At 39.8% G+C, this 12680-nt stretch overlaps 1 protein-coding gene across 1 annotated transcript in view; it reads left to right on the top strand.

The window, feature by feature from the left end:
- The window catches only part of VWC2L (von Willebrand factor C domain containing protein 2-like), a 244504-nt gene extending 236158 nt beyond the window's left edge, over window positions 1-8346 (top strand). Inside the window, exon 4 of the mRNA XM_006891921.1 lies at window positions 8085-8346. Within this exon, the coding sequence (XP_006891983.1) occupies window positions 8085-8233 (149 nt within the window). The 3' untranslated portion in view covers window positions 8234-8346. The remainder of the gene's footprint in view (window positions 1-8084) is intronic.
- The last annotated feature ends 4334 nt before the right edge of the window (window positions 8347-12680 follow it).

Raw genomic sequence — 12680 nt, 5'->3', positions numbered from 1 at the left:
CACACACACACACACACACACACACACACACACACACACTTCTACTTCAAATACTTAATGGTCTCCCATTGTTTACAAAGACCAATATCCTTAACAAGGCCTGCACTCAGAATGTGAAGTTCCAACCTAGTGATATGATTATCAACGTTAACTAAACAGCATTTTAAAGGAGTGTGCTGTTATGGGTTTATTGTTCAAAGTAACTTTCCTAGTCCTTGAGCTTTAAGGTGTCATGTAGATGGGCAGGTGTGTGCAAATAGAGTATGTTAGCCGTCCCACAAGAGTTTTGGCTAGTCTTGCCATTATATTAAGTAGATTAAGCAGCAGAATTTGATAATCTCACCACCAGCTAAAAATAAGCAGGCACTCAGTGCATGTCCTCTGTGGCCAGAGATTCTTCAAGCAGCCAGACCTACAGGGGAGCAACAGCAAGTGAAGGCCGCAGAAATGGGACTGTTACGCTATGGGGAACCAGAGCTAACTCTTTTGCTAGGCTTATTGGATGACTGGGGGTTGAGGAGGAAGGGACTTAATTGGCAGAACTATGAGCTTTGTAACACTGGCCTAAAACTGAGAGGCTCAAGGCTGAGGCATCTGCAAACACATTTTGGAAGCTTTCTAACAGATTGTACCTTGCGTTCAACCTGAATTGTAGCCTTTTCACTTCTCTATTATGGTTCTGAGTAGTCTGTGAGCTATTGCAACTGAAGACCCAGTAGAGGAGTGAGATCGGTGTTAGGATGAGTAGAAAGAGGTGTAGAAGCATAGGAGACATGAGAAATGGGTTTGTGTTGCAGATTTGATTGGTAGCAATGTTCTTCTTGTTGAGTACCATGCGGTCGAAACCAACCCATTGCTGACCCTCTCTGTCCAGTTTTCAGAGGCAGTTAATTGCACAGAAGGAGATTGCCCAACCTTCTCCCAAGGAGCAGCTGGCGGCCTCGAATCGCGTGCATACTTCCCCTTTTTTGGAATTAGTAGAAGTCAAACATGGCCATCCCCACGTGACACTTACTCTTTATTAAGGGAGAGTGAAAAATTTCTATTTGGGCCAATTTCTGATTTTTATAATTTAATTACTGTCATCATACCAATTTTAAGCTCCCAAAGTAATGCCAACTAGCTTATAAAATTTCTGATAATTAAATATTTGGCTCTATCATGCCAATATTTGATGATTGCCGCACACCACGACTCTAATTTCCTATCCTAGACATTTTACTGCACTTCATTGCTATCTTCACCACCTCAACGCTATCAGCCTTGTTCTGCTTTGTCTATGTCCCATACCCCAGGGATACTCCACGCCCTTTCCATAGACCCATGGTCTGCATGACATTCTCCATTACAACCTGCCATTGCTCTGTGCTCCTGTCTTCCCAAGCACTTATTTCAAGTTGGAGATTTAATCCTTAACACAGTGATGTGGGTTTTTGGTTTTTTATTATTATTTTTTTTGCATGTATCGTCAAATTGGATCTGACTGATACAGGAAGAGACTGCCCCTCCTTCTCCAGCAGAGCATCTGGTTGGTGGACTCGAACCACGTACCTCTGGGATTGCAGGGCAGCTTCTTGCACTAGGCCACCAGAGCTCCCTAGTGATGTGGTTTTTAATGTCAGAGACAAACACGGATCTTCAAGAAGTATGAGCAGAGTGTCAACAGACTTCCTTCCTCATATGCTTTCCAGGTATTCTTTGACGGTGGAAATGTAAAACGTTTACCAAGAAATAAATAGCAAGACAGAGTTTTAAAAATAAATTTTTCTGGTTTCTTAAAAATTCTGGACTGTAGGAGCTGGAGCAAAGCCTTCCGAATGCTTTTCTCTGAACATTAGCTTTCCTTTCCATACGCCTTTATAGCAGCTTGAAGTGGGAAGAGAGGAGCAGATGCTGCTTCAAACATAGAGCTCCCGGCTTTCCAAAGCTACCTCATCAGAGCAATTGACTTTGGTATATTTTACACATTGGTCATTCTTAGAAGATTTCTTTTGAATGATTCCCACCGTGGGGAGAAAAAAAAAATTGCAAACCGGGAGTGGCATCCACTTCCTGAACAACATGCCTCTGGAAACTCTATGAACTTTGATATATGTCGATAGAGAAAAGCCTCAGATCTTTTGTTCATAGGGTCACTGGAATAGTGCTCATCTCAAAGGCAATCAACAACAACAAAAACAACTCAAGATAAAATAATAGAAAATAATAATGTATTCTACAATATAAAAATTATTGTTGTGTTATTAGGCACTATCAACTTAGTTTCAACTCATAGCAACACTATATATAGCTCAACAAAACACTACCTGTTCTTGTACTATTTTGGAGCTTAGTGTTGAAGCCACAATGTTAATCCCATCTTGTTGAAGATCTTTCTCCTTTTTTGCTGAAACTCTCTCTACTTTACCAAGTATGATGTCCTTTTCCAGGCCTGGACCCATCTGGTAACAATAATGTTCTTTTATAATAAATATTAATGAGTTTTCCCATGTATTAATATTCCTAGACTTTCCCTATTCTGCCTAGCTCCAACTTCCCAGTAAAGGTTTGAACTTAATTTTATAGCATTTCTAAATATTTGACTCCTTGCTAAGTCCAGACCATGAAGGCATCTACTTGTATTTGGGATACGGAAGTGATTGGCAAATCACATAGCTATCCAATCACAGAACCACAGTTTGAATAAGGTTTTCTGTTATGTGGCACAGTAGAATTACGTTCCGTTGGATTTTCAATAGACGTTTTTGTTTTTTTTCTTTTCAGACGTTTAACACCAGGCCTTACTCCTAGCAACTCTGCATAAAAGCAAACCTCAAACCTCTTGGTCAGCAGCAGAGTACATTTGCTGTTTACACCACAAAGGGATTCTTTCCAATATACAGCTCACTGACACTGAGTCAGTTCCAACTCATAACAACTGTCCATCAAGTTTCTGAGGCTGTTTATCTTCATAGGAAAAGACTATCCATCTGTCTCTTTCAGACTCAATCCCTCAACCTACTAGTTAACAGCCCAATACCTTACACACTATGCCGTCCACTAGTTCATGTATTCCATTCAGTTAAACAAACATATTTGCCAGATATAGTATTGAGTGTGAACCATATGTTGTTGTTGTTATGTGCCGTCGAGTCACTTGCGATCATAGAGACCCTATGTACAACAGCCCTAAACTCTGCTCTGTCCTGTGCCAATCGCACTGTCTCTGACACCCCCATCCCAATTATCCCAGTCACTGAATCAATCCACCTCATAGAGGGCCTTCCCCTTCTGTGCCGTCCCTTCACCCTCCCAAGCATGATGTCCTTCTCCAAGGACTGGTCTCTCCTTACAACATGTCCAAAGTAGAAATTACATATATTCAAGTTGTCTTCAAGAAACTAAAGACTTCAACCATAACTGACGGATGAGAGCTCCTGTCTTTTTAAAAATCTCTACGAGGTTGTTCTCCAAGGAACATACAAACTTGTGGATTTGGTTTGATTTTTTTCAGCTTCAGTTTGAACTTGCATATGAGTTGTTGATGATCTGATCCACAATCAGCACCTCACCTAGATTTTACAGCCAATGCTGAGTTTCTCCAGCCATTCTTCTCACAGATGTAATTGATCTGATTACTGTGTATACCGTAAAGTAAAATATGTGTGTATAGTCTGCATTTTTTGTTTCTTATAAAAAATATTTGCAATGAATAAACCATTGATTGTACAGGAAAATAATCGATAAGAGTAATGATCTCACAACATTGTTGACAACTGATATTACTCAATTCTATTTTCTCTGAGGCGGGTTTGTGTGTGTGTGAGTGTTTCCAAATTAGTGAAATACGACATATTTCCATTCCCAGGTTCCAGGTGTGGGATAGGAGAGAGAACATTTGGACGCCATTCTTCACTTAAGTCTTCATCCTTTGAGAGTGACTGAATTGGCCCTCTGTCTTCTCTTTCTAGATTGAATAGTTCCAATCCCTTTACCCTGTTCTCAGAGGTTTCATTTGTCAACCTTTAGTTTGGTCATTTTCATTGCTCTCCTCTGGATGTTCTCCAAGTCCTCTGCATTCAAATGTGTTGCCTTTGCTACTCAGTTCACTCTTCCAAACAACTTACTATTTTTCACAAAGACCAAGCTCAAAAGGACACACCTGTCTCTAATAGTGCAAGAGAATAGCAGCAAGGTTCACATTCCTGTGTAAGGCACTCATGTAGAACACTCACATAAGAAACACCTCAATTTAAAGGAAATCAGCATTTTCTATAATATTTTGAAGGAGAAAGGACCAAAATCCACAATTTCTGCATAGTGTTTAGAAACCAGTCAGGTTGACAAAATTATCTAAATTACTTGTTAACAGATAGACTATTATAGCAGCATGCACAAGCATTGTAGTTATGCCTGAGGTTCTCAGAAGGGTCCTAATAAAATCACTGTACTAATACAGTTAATGTGATCAAGCAGAAGTTCTGATTCTGTAATATACCTCTGGCTGTCAAGTAGAGAGTTGAGAATTTGCTATGTTATTTATAGGTGGTGTTTTTGATGGGCTAGTCCAGGCAATACGAAAAGGGGCTTTCTTTGCAGGTTGTCAATCAATATAAATTAATATTTTCTGAGTTCAGACTCCAACAACTATGAAGAAACTCTGAAGAAATTATCTGTAGAGATTAATCAAATCCATACAGTTCATAGTGGTATGACTACTTGTATACTCAAGAAAGGACAGATATGGAAATCAGAGTTCCGGTGAAGAGCCTTGCAAACCATGCACTGTGCCGATTTGTAAGTCTTCTCTGCAGAAGGGTCACCCGCTGTCTTTTCTTCTCATTGTGTCATTGTGACTGACCTGGTCCCTGTAAGGCATCTTCAAGTCCTATTCCATTGTTGTGGCTTTGTTCTATACAGTCAGGTAAGACTCAAAATGCCTTTATGAACCATGGATCAGATGTCTGTCCTGTGCCATCCTCACCATGTCTGACATAAAAGCCCTTTGCTACCGTCACTGTGTCAGTTCACCTTATTAAGGGTCTTCCTCTCCTTCACCATTCTAAGCATGATGTCTTTTCACAAAGACTGGACCCTCCTAACAACATGCCCAAAGTATATGAGCTCGAGTTTCACTATCTTTACTTCCAAGGAGCACACCTAGTCTATTCTGTATCATCTCTCCTATTCTAGACTTGAAAAGAATAAGTCAAGATTCTTCAGACCGATTTCCAAATCCTCTCAAGAAACTGGGGAAAATCTTACTGAATATGATTCCATTTCAGAGACTTATTTGTGATGAAATAATTTTTTTGAAAACACATTTCTAGTGCTTTCTACGTCTGAAGAAACCACAATGACAAATACAGGTGAATGTGTTAGTTAGAAATGAAGAGATGAAAGAGTAATGTCATTCAGTGTGTTCCAGGCAAGGATGGTAACATCATCATCTAGCTCAAGTTTTGAAACTGGTTTGGCTCTAGCCAGGTCCTATCTGAAAGGTCTATCAACAACAGCCATGGGGAAATCTGCTACGTTCCTAAAAATCTTCCCTGAAGACTTTGTCTTGAGTCCAAAGCAAATTCATGGTTTAATGTGGTATTTTCCTAGAGAGGGAGTTCCAAAGAAGTCCCTGGGTGTATGCAATGATTAAGCTCTTTGCTGCTAACAGAATTGGTTATCTCCCTTGATCTGCCAAAAGGACAGATATGTCTTGGGGAACAGGCAGCCACAGTGCTTCTTGAAGGCAAACATGGTAAAGGTTCATCTCTCCTATTCTGAATATGTTGCTAGGAGAGGCTGTTCCTTGAAAAAGGACATCATTCTTAGAAAGATGGAGGGTCAGTGAAAGAAAGGAAGAACCCCTCAATGAGATGGGTTAACCACAGCAATGGGCTCAAGCATGTCAAATATGATGAAGATGGCACAGATTTGAACAGGAATTCAGAGCTGTTGTTGACTGGGTTGCAGGGAGTTGTACTCAACTCAAAAGTACCCAACAACAAGGCTGCTTTGAAAGGTAGGCCTGCAAATCTACTTCCATATGATCCCAACCATGAGTCAGAATTGACTCAATGACAAATGGTTTGGTTTGGAATTTGATAGTCCCCACAGCAGGCCTGATCGATCAAAAACTTGGGTCCTTAGAGAACGGATACAAGTACCAATGCCTTTGATTTGATTCTGACTCATCAAGACTCAATGAGTGTCATTGTTGAACTGTGTTCTCTAGCGTAGTCAGTGGTTAACTTTCTAAAACATATTATCAGACCATTTTTCCAATGTGCTCTGTGTGCACTTGAACCAATCACAAATCTTTCAGTTAACAGCTGAGTATGTCACCCACTAGTACTACCCATAGACTTCATGAAGTTATGGTGACCACAAAATTACTACCAACTTGTTGGTCCTGACTCCTGGTGACCCTTCACCAGATTTTGTAGCTGTATGTTTTTATGGGAGAAGATTGCCCACATCCTATAGAGCAGCCAGGGCATTTCAACCTCTAACCTTTGGGTTAAGACACTATGTTATTCACTTTTTTTATTAGTGCTACTTGAAATTAATATAGTAATGCTTAAATAATCAGTATAAAGGATGGCCTTACATCCACAAGATCATAGAAAGGACAACCTCCCAAAGTGAATTCATATACATTATTATCTGTTTAATAGAGTTAACCCATTCTATTCCTCTATGGGCATGCTCATGCCCCAGGTTTTGTCCTGTAGACTGAGGAAGGACATTAAAATGCAAGCATCATTGATAAATGTATGCATAACTGAAGACCAGAGCCTCTCAAACAATGGGCCATTAATGCCAGAGCTTGTGAATATTTTTATTTGTAAATATGTAGTATAACTTAATAGTTTCAACGATAAGATTCCAGTTATAAGTGGAGATGCAAATAGTCCCTGATTTCATTTGTTTAATAGTAAATGTAGGCTCACAGATTCTTAATGTGTGACAGCACAATAACATCATTCTGATATTGCTTTATGCTGCCATGTGACTTAGTAGTGGTTTTGGGGAATGGCCAGTAATGTTGGGTTGGTAAACCATGAGTCAACATGATGCAGCATTTTTTTTCTCTTTATCTCCATGTATGCTTCAGAGATTTATTCCAATTTGCTTCAAAGGTGCAGCACTCTAATATCTATTGCAATTTGAGGAGATATTTCATTCCATTTGCATTTGAAAAAAAATATGTTAACTAACACTGAATACTGACATCTGTGTACTGCCAGGGTTAAAATAAGACAAGAAAATAGGAGAAAGAGGCAAAGGAAAGACAAGGAGTGAAAAACTGAGTGTGGGTTTGAAAAGCACACATCCATACCAAGCAGGTGACACCTTCTGCTAATGTTTGATGAGCTTGAAAAATAGAACAAAATAAATTCCTGCAGACTTCCAAAAGCCAACAATTCAAAATAAACAACTGAAGGTGGTCGTTTACTGTAACTCCATTTCTAAAAAATCAAATGAACCTCTAACTAAGCTTGTCTGGGACATGAATAAATCATACGAACATAAATTACTCATTATTATCAAGTCATGAACTGAGGATTCCAGGAAGTGGGCCTAGGAGGTGTTGAAATCAGAGTGTGAAGTGATGTCATTGATGCATGGCCACTGTGACAAGGAAGAGGACAGGCCACAGGTCACTATCACCTACTACTGACACCATGCTGGTCCTCTTTTCTTGTTTCAGGGGACACTTTGGCAGCTTGACATCCCATCCCATAAAGCAAACGAAATGCAATCTATAGAACCTCAATTTAGAAAATTGCATGCATGCTCTTGTTAGACAAATTGCTTGTTTTTCAGTAGCCAGACAATGTTTTTGAGCTTTAGGTTGTCTTTTTCTGTATTTTTAAATGCATGATATATATGGAAATTGTGAGATATTTGGAAAAGCCAATAAAGTAGAAGGCTTGAATTTATAAAGTATAGCTAGAAAATGCTTTCCTTGTAGGCTATTAAGTGTCTTTTGATCTACTCATTCATGGCTTTAGGATTTGGTTGGTTTTGTTTTGTTTTTCTTTGAAGAAAATGAAGGATCCTCCCAGATTTAATCAACTAATCAATGTATGTGTGTGTTCCAGGTCCAAACTGCTTTGCAGGAACGACAATAATTCCAGCTGGCATTGAAGTGAAAGTGGATGAATGTAACATCTGTCACTGTCACAACGGGGACTGGTGGAAGCCTGCTCAGTGTTCAAAACGTGAATGCCAAGGCAAGCAGACTGTCTAGAACAAATTTCCAACCAATGACTTTTTCTTAGGAGAGAATGTGATGGCTTCTACACTGCACATGTTTAAAACAAAACAAAACAAACAAACAAACTCCTGCCAGCCACAACAGGGTCACCAGCAAAACCTTTTAGGGTTGACAAAAGTGACTATTTTACTAAGAGGAAATTTCTCTCTTTCTCTCTTGCTATATGAAATATATACAGTATACAGCTATCTAAACCGCTTTTGTAATTATCAATGCTTGATGGTGACTTGACCACTGGATTTCTGGAACAAAAAGAAAGGAATATCCTTGCACAGTCTCCTTCACTGATGACGCCTTTGGCTTGCCAGCTTAACATCAGCTGACTTACTCCACTTTTATTCTTCTGTACTTCATACTTGGCTTTCTTCTCTTGTAGCATTTTTTTTTAATTTATTTAATCTTTAGAGTCTAAGGGGCCAGAGCGACTGCAGAGTAAAATTCTGAGTGGTGTGGGAAAAGCTTCAGTAAAGAAATTATCAAGCGTGAGGAAGCTTGCTGGCCAGGAAGACAAAAGAGAATCCCATAATTCCTGGGGGAAACATGCTCTGTAGGCTGAGAGAAGAGAGGTATACACAAACAAACCCACGGCAGAGTGGGAAACTGGTGCTTTGCTCATACTGTTGAGACTCACAATTTGACTCTTCAAAATCACACATTTCATACACAAACCTTGAAACTGCCAATTAAAAACTCACATGATAAGGACACCATGAGCCCTACTGAAGAATCCAAAGGGAAACGTATGTATTAAATTGACACTCTAATCACCACACTTTTTCATGATATTAAGTGTGAATTCGGATTATGACTAAACACACGCTAAACTTTCTTGTCACCTGGCAATATGCATACCAGAACCAGGGTGAATAGCCCCACTGTGAATCTGAATCCCTCTGGGCATTTCTGACATTTGAGTTCAGATGAGGTTGAACACCAATGGTTCACACAATGGTTTGGATGGTTTGAGTCTGTGTTTACCATGTTACAGGAACAACTACCCAGCCCTGTGTCTCAAAGATTCAGGACACTCTTTCCACCTTAAGTGCTGATTTAAATTCAAGTTTAGGGTAGAGTCAGTCTTGCACAATTCCATTTGTTGAACTTTTTTTTTTTTAAATAAAAAAGAAAATGTATATATTATATACTGAATAATTAAAATGAACCTTTGACAAGTCTCAAGGTTGCCCTGGTAATGCTGCTAGTATAGTCATAGAAGAAATAAAACACACAGGGTATCTGATACCACCTCGATCCAAGTGCAGAATTAGCATTCTGAACCCACCTAGTATAGCTGTTTTCTTGTTCCACGCTACTGTTGTGCAAATCCTGGTGCAGATCTGAATGGGTCCTTGAGGAAACTTGAAGGTTGTCATATTCTTTCATTTCCTGCCCCTCTACATCCCACAACAGGCTCTGCCACGGCTCCTGTGGGTGGGTGATATTCACAGTCAGGATTTTTCAGCCTCAGTACTATTGTCATTTAGGCCAGATACTCATATGTCGTGAGTTGTCCCGTGCCATCCCAGGATGTTGAGATTATATCCTTGACCTCTGTTCTCTACACACAGATGGCCACTCCCCAGTCATGACACATATTCCTCCAGATATTCCTAAATAACTCCAAGGATGGTGTGGTAACAGGACAGGGACAAATTAGGAAGCATGGGAATTAACAGTATACAGTCAACAAGGCCCTAAGGAGTTAATTGTGATTCTCTACTAATCTGCAGTGAACAATTATACCTGAGTTCCACCACATCTTTAAAATGGTGAAAGCTGGGTGAAATTATCCACCACAGCTTAATAAAATGAGCACAATTAAGCCCCTGAGTACCATGCTTGGTGTATAATCTGTCCCAGGGGATGGGCCAGAATTGCACCTGATTGAGAACCATTGGTCTGGAATGATTGCTTTAGGGTGGATTTGGATAAGAGGCTCAGGCTGTGCTCGTGGTTTTGGTGAGCCAGGAAACCTATGGGGATATCCACAAACAACAGTCCCAAGAGGTCAGTCTCCATAGGCACTGAGTGACCTCTTATGCCATCTGTCCATCTCTGGACACTTATTTTTTTTAATCTCCTCAACTGATTTTTCACATAAAATTAAATAATAAACCTTTCTGCAAGGAAGCACCTCCTGCCATCAAGAAAGAGTTGTCTTTTTCCAAATGAATGTGTTGACGAGTTGGGTCTGACATTTCTTATGCCACGCTGTGCTTGCGTTTTGTTAGGATACAAATAGCGATGTCAGCGCCATCCTGAGGAAGAATATCAAGCTGCCTTCCCTTAGAACACTAATTTGCAGCAAGCCTGGTGCCTTTCAGTTGCCACCATGGATACATCATATAGACAGTCATGAATCATTCATGAACATTTCTGCATGATTTATTCCTGCGCTCCAAAGTAAAGGCATTCCACACTTCAGCTTGTGTCTAGACAGAGATGTATTATAGGGCTTTCTTTGCCCCGAGGTTGACTGTTGCCAGCTTCAAAAAAACCCACACTCTTGGAAAGAAATAATAATGACAGAAATAAAGTTTGAAACCCAGGAAATATCATTAATAGAGCCATGTAGCATAGTACTCTATGTATTATTAAGGAGTTACTATGTACTTTTTAGAGATAGAAAGAGAGTGCAACTGGGAAGCCGAGGTCCAGAGATTTTGCATCAAAGTCTTGGCACAGTGATAGTCACAGCGAGAATTTTCTAGAATGAAGCATAAAACATCTATCAGGAAACTCTCTGCATAGTGTCTGCAGAAGGAAAGCTATTCAGCAGCTTTTGTTACCAGCTCAAGAGAGATTATTTTGTTGTTGTTGCTATTGTTATATATCTACTTTTCTCCTTTAAGTTTCACTACACCCTATTTCCTTTAAGACTGTAGCCCTCACATCTTTCCTTCTCTTGGGAGAGAGAAACCTATACTGTGACAGAATTTCTCATAAACTGATAAACATTTTACAACTTCCTTCTATTCCAGGTCATTGAGAAATTCTTCTAAATTCTGAACAATGGCTTTCTGGTTTCATCTGCTGTTTCCTTTTTAAAGCTTTGTTTGCAGCCGAACTGTCACCTTTGTGCTCCTACCCCTTCTCCGCCTTTGGTTCTCTGCTTTACGTCCAACTATGTTGAAAGAAGGGATCAACATCCAGTTTGTCAGCTGACGCCTGTTAAAAATGATTCAGTTTCTAAAATCTTGGAGGAAAAAAATGGTGTGCCTGAAAACTAGTGAGAAAACAAATATTACACTGTAAAAAAAAAGGGGGATTCTAGCAACAATATTTGATGTGTAAAAGAATATATTATTAAAAATTATTTTGTTAAATATAAAGTGTGTTAACCAGCAAACACTGTTTGTAGTATATTTTCCTTCTCACTTTTTCCTCTCTCTCTTTCTCCCACCTCATTATTTGATGCCTGATTTTCAGTGACTTCTAGCACCTCAAAGTGCATATATCCTTAGAGTTAGGGGCAATTATGATTATGATTTAGAAATTGCCAGCATGTATTTGCATTTGTTTTGGAAGTCATGGCCTGACTCTTGCATTGAAGAAAAGGAACACATAAACCCACAGTGAGAGGGTAATGATAGGGGAAAAGTTCTATTCCAAATCCGTATCTGTACACAATTCCAATGATGATCAGTAATTATCGACTCCTTTCCCTTTGCTGGGCTCTGTGGTAAGCACTTCACTTCTTGTCTCTGAGTCAATCCACCCATGTCTGTCTTTGAAGGAAGTGTAACCAGGCTGTCCCTTATAAGTAAGGAGGCTAACATTTGGTATCACACAGTTTGAGCATGTAGTCAAAAGGCACCAGACTTTGAAAAAGAGAACATGCTGGGGTAAGTAAAGGGTCAGAAAAAGAGAAGGCCCTCAGACTGACACAGTGGCAGCAACCATGGGGTTGAGCATGTGGAGATTGTGAGGTTGGAGCAGGGGAGGACAAGGTTTTGATCTGTTCGTCATTGTGTCGCTAGGAGTCGTAGTTAACTTGATGGCTCTTCACAACAACTAACAACCCACCCAGCACACCTATGAGGGAGACACTCTTATTACCTCTGCTCTATTGTCAAAGAAATCAGAATACCACAAGGTCAAATAAATTGGCCAACATTATGGAGTTGTTGTTGTGTACCATTGATTTAACCTCTGATTAACTTCAGAGGCAGTTAATTGCATGGGAGAAGATTACCCATCTTTCTCCCATAGAATAGCTGGTGGATTTGAACTGCATACTTTTGGGTTACCAGAGCAACTCCTAACCACTAGGCCACACGATGGCTCTAAAATCATCGAGTAGTAAGTGATGAAGCAGGAATTCGCTTTGATGTTTGGTACCTTTGAGAGGAGCTGACATACAGCTGACTTTGGGTTATCACAGGCAGTCATTCACACAGGAGAATGCCTATCTTTTCCT

The sequence above is a fragment of the Elephantulus edwardii genome, unplaced genomic scaffold (genome assembly GCF_000299155.1).
Source record: "Elephantulus edwardii isolate Elephantulus edwardi_28Jun2011 unplaced genomic scaffold, EleEdw1.0 scaffold00106, whole genome shotgun sequence".
Classification (NCBI taxonomy): domain Eukaryota; kingdom Metazoa; phylum Chordata; class Mammalia; order Macroscelidea; family Macroscelididae; genus Elephantulus; species Elephantulus edwardii.
This window is presented reverse-complemented; position numbering and strand designations above follow the sequence as displayed.